At 39.5% G+C, this 4636-nt stretch overlaps 1 protein-coding gene across 2 annotated transcripts in view; it reads right to left on the bottom strand.

Annotated features, from left to right (window-relative positions):
• Nucleotides 1-4028, bottom strand: part of fnip1 (folliculin interacting protein 1) — a 23968-nt gene extending 19940 nt beyond the window's left edge. For both annotated transcript variants that reach the window (XM_048237439.1, XM_048237442.1), the window contains exon 1: nt 3856-4028. In XM_048237439.1, the coding sequence (XP_048093396.1) occupies nt 3856-3944 (89 nt within the window). In that variant the 5' untranslated portion in view covers nt 3945-4028. The remainder of the gene's footprint in view (nt 1-3855) is intronic.
• Between the last annotated feature and the right edge of the window lie 608 nt (nt 4029-4636).

Here is a 4636-nt window from a genome sequence, read left to right as displayed (position 1 = left end):
GTTTGCCTACGTCATTCCTTGTTGTTAGTCTGTGTATCACATGAGCTGATTGTCTGACCTGAACAATAAGTGGAGAGTGCCACTGACTTCATATTTCAACTTTTGTAGCTTCCTTCTTACAAAGAAACACGCCAGGCTGAGCAAAATGTCTACGCCTATGAACATTTTCCATAGAAGAGAACAACTTTTAATGAATTCAAAGAATTTCATGATTTTGTCCAGGCCTGGAAGAGGCCACAAGGATATGACAGTTCAAAAGTCCCTCTTAGTCACCTCACCCGATAGTGACTGGTCTTGTCGATTCACAATTCACAGGTTTCAGGTAGATGCACATTCCAAACTCACATGATACCTGAGCGCCCTGTGGAAATCATCACATGATATTCTCAAACAGGATCACGTTATGGGCCACGCACCCCGTTCGCTGACTGACACAGGTCAAGCCAGCAGTAAAAGTGGACTGATGTTAACCCTGGAGGTTATATACATTTTTTTTTTTAAAACAAATCAAAGAACAAAAAAAAACATTGTGACAGCGCAGCGTAATTTTTTTGTCCACCTGTCTCACTCCTCATCTTGGTTCAATGAAGGTTTCTTTTTGGTATAATGTGCCAATTGGCGTATTGTGTGAATACACACATGCAGGAAACTCTGTTAGTGCGAGTGATCAGCCAGATAACATGTTGAGAGAGTGTCCACCACCTTTGCACCATCTGACCAGATCTGAGCTGTCTGATAATAACCAGCTCAGACTGTCAGTGTGTTGGCATCCCATGTGATGGGCACAGGGATGATGAGTGTATGAGTCACAGACAGACGAGAAACTTTTCCTCCATGAGACAGCCAGAGCTTTCATTACACCTCCCCTCTTAATCTGTATGAAGAGAAGGAAATGGCTTCTCTGATCGCAATGACCATAATATTAGCTGAGGTTATTAGTAAACATGTCAATATTTAGACCCCACCTGACTATCCTAATTCAAATGTTCCTCATAAATGAACAACATGTTAGTCTCCGTTACTGTGTACTTCAATGGAGGCCTGCTGTACAAATCGAGTACAAAAAAAAAAAGTAGTTTGTAGTCTAACACTAAAGACAAATTGACGCATAGACTTCAATGTGCCAACTAGGCCCACCATGTGTAGGCTCTCACAAGATATTTTGGGCAGTCTGAACACTGTCCCTCGCAAAGGCAACATGACTCAGATGATGCTAGCTCCCTGAGGCCCGATAAAAGCAAAATATAGAGGTAATTGACAAGACAACTGATCACGACTCAAGGCGGGGGGTGGACACATCTACACAAAAATATACTATTACTATGATGCTGTAGCAGCTTGCAACTCAAAATAGCGCTTATAAGGACATGACGACAAGTTGACTTAGGAGACCAGTACTTTGTCGTAGCCCTTCACTAAGACGAATCAAGGGTCAATACTCTAAAAGGGAGACACAGGAAGAGTTAGCTTCCCTCACTGTTAGACACCCATGTCAGAAATCTTCATGTTTGGCAGTTCAGCATCCTCTTGCACAAAGCATGACCTCTGGGGTAACACAAAGACATTCTGTTCATCATATGACAGGATAGTAAGTGGTTATGAAACTCATGCTGCATGAAGGGCCACATCCTTCCTTCTGACTCAAGCGCGCCAAATATATGATGACCACAGATCTGCCACAGATTCTTGCTCCATAACTGGCAGATTCACTGAATACGTTTTCAAAGAGGGCAAGACAGCGATTATTTTGATTAAACAAAATAGCTGCTGTTTGTTGCCAGGACAACCACTGATTAGACTTCAGATAAATGACAGACTGGGGGTTGGGGTGTTACATAACATGAATTTACATGTTCAGTGAGCAGTTTAATAGTCTGTTAGACCACTACACTAAGGAGGTCATCTAACTATACTATACTAACTGGAAAATATGTTTTGATATCTCTTATGATGACAGTATTGGATTTTTGCTATGTGACTGTCAAGCATTCACGAAAACATGTACAGATTCCTTCTACAATTATTCCATAATCTATTTATTTCTGACTATAGGCCTACAGCTACTCCCTGGGCTACTGGTTCTTTAATTAGTAGGATCATTCATTTTTTATTATTATTATTATTATTATTATTATTATTATTATTATTATTATTATTATTATTATTATTAAGCTAGCACTGCTCCAGCATAGATCCCAAGAGAAGAGTGGAAAAAAGAATGGACAGGTGCTATCACTAACAATTCTTTTGTAAATTACGTTATGTTATGTTACATTACATTATAGACTTACATATTGAACATACTCAAATATCTATGAAGATGGTGCACTCTGTCCACCACAAACTCAGACAGTCATACCAGGGAGCAAAATATACATAGTGTTTAGACTAATTGGTTAGCAATTTAAGCAGGTTAACCCCAAACATCTCAGCACTTAGATGAATGAATGGCTGGTGCCAAAGATATGTACTGGTGTTAAAGCCCAGAGAGCCAATAGAGTAGCACACTGGTATACTGAGGGCTGGGGAACAAACCACACTGCATGACACACATCTCAGCATCCTGGACATCTTTATGGCTGTCTGACACGAATAAAAAAGGTCAAGGCATTTGAGAGCGTTGAAGTGTACCTGATTGAGGGGTATGAGGAAGTGTAGGCTACTAGTTAATTGAGGGAGATCAAATCAGCTAAGTTGGGCCTTTCTTACTAACTTCAGCTAAGCAAGTACAATAATAAAAGTGATTTATCAATACATTGCTTTTGAAAACAAACGTCCTGGATGAGCGGGCATCTCCAAATACTTATTTTGGAAATAGGCCTAGTAGATATATTCATCAAACTGCATCATAAGTGTGCGTGTGGTGTGTATTACTGATTAAGGGTCATGTCTCTTGGCTGGCGCTTTTCACCACTGTGCACAATAAATTGTGTCGCAAATTATGTCTTATTGTTAAGACCACGTGGTCTTCTTACATTGTATCATATTATAATTATATTATTAGTATATTATATTATGTTTATTATTATTAACATAATGGCAAACAAGCAAACAGTCTGTGCGATATTAAAGTATTATAACGTTAACACAAAATATGGTATAATATACCGTTCGGAAGGCAAGGCGTCTTGCTCCAGCTGTATTTTGCCATAGCTACCTGAGGAGTCAGTCACGTGCTTAAGCACATACGGTCCCAGACAACAGCGTTCAACCCAGACGCATTTTGGATTAATGACAATTAATGCAACACGTCAGCAATGCACCAAATGTCCTTATTGTTCGCATTACATCTAGACATTCTAATGTCTTGTATTTACAAATACAACAATTAATTTCCATGCAGGCTGCAAGACTAACTGCAGCTAAAGTAAATCGTTAGTCCTTCCACTTTACAAAACATTTGCAAACAACCGAAATCAACGTAACTATCTCCATATTTTACACAACCCAATATTGTTTACTGTTTCAATATTTTTGGCATATTTTCGTCAGACTTCATTTGGCGCCTGTCTTGATTGACTCTCTGACTGGTCCACAACAAAAGAAAGCTCTCTTAGCTGCTACCAGAGATAGCTAGCGGCTAACAGCAATCAAATCCCGTGCCTTGCCTTGCTGGTGAAGCACACATACAAACACTGTTGCCAGGTCAGGCCAACAACATCATGCCACACTGAATTGCAATCTAAAACTCTGATTCAGCTTAGCAGTGTATGTTTATGAAAATGCCCTCTATTACCAACACAACATTATCTACATGGAAAAAGTTACAGATGCTTCTCTGGAAGGAGTCAACTAGCGTAATGCTAATTTACTGCATTGACTAACTACCGTTATGTAGCTAGCTTTGACACGTACCTGAAGGAAGGATCTTCCTTACTGCACTTGGGAGGTGGCGAAAAGGCATTTCTCTTATTAAAAAGTTTCTGTAAAAGAGTTGGAGGCATATTGTACCAAATAGGTCGGTACAGAAATTCTCTTTTCTCATCAATCCAGAAGCACACCTAGTTCCTTGAAACTAACTCCATTTGTGTAAGAGTCATATGACAGGCATTAGTCACAGGAGCAGCTTGGAAACACCACCACATTTTTCTGATTGGGCAGCAGGCCATTGGGGAAAAATCCGTGATTGGTTGGTATTTTTGACAACGTACCACGTGATCAGAAGAAACGCAGTGTTGATGTTTGTTTTGAAATGATTCAAACGCCTGCCATATTTCGTTGAAAAAAAAAAATACATTTTGCATACACTACGTTTTAGCATACACTAACTAGTGCTAACCAAAATTTGTAATATAGTCTTTTCAGGAGACAGAATTTATTTTGATCCTACTTAATATAAATAATCCTAACCAGCCCTTTAAAATGCCCGGCCCCAGAGCGTCAGTATCGTATAGCCTCTGCCTAGCTTTTTGTCAAGTAAAGGGTAATTTGACAACTTTTCAAGCAATTAAATTCATTAAAGGACATAGTTCAGCCTTGTTCACCTCAGCCGCTGAACTATTTTACAGTTTTTTTTTGTTTTGTTAATTTATTTTAGTTTATTGCTGGGGCCAGAAGGGACCAAGCCATGCAGTTATTGGGGGCCAAGCTGAGGCAGCAAGGCACCCATTGTGTTTGTACCTTTATTCTTCTCCAA

The sequence above is a fragment of the Alosa alosa genome, chromosome 2 (assembly GCF_017589495.1).
Source record: "Alosa alosa isolate M-15738 ecotype Scorff River chromosome 2, AALO_Geno_1.1, whole genome shotgun sequence".
NCBI classification, from domain to species: domain Eukaryota; kingdom Metazoa; phylum Chordata; class Actinopteri; order Clupeiformes; family Clupeidae; genus Alosa; species Alosa alosa.
Note: the sequence above shows the minus strand (reverse complement) of the source record. Positions and strands in the feature narration are given on the sequence as shown.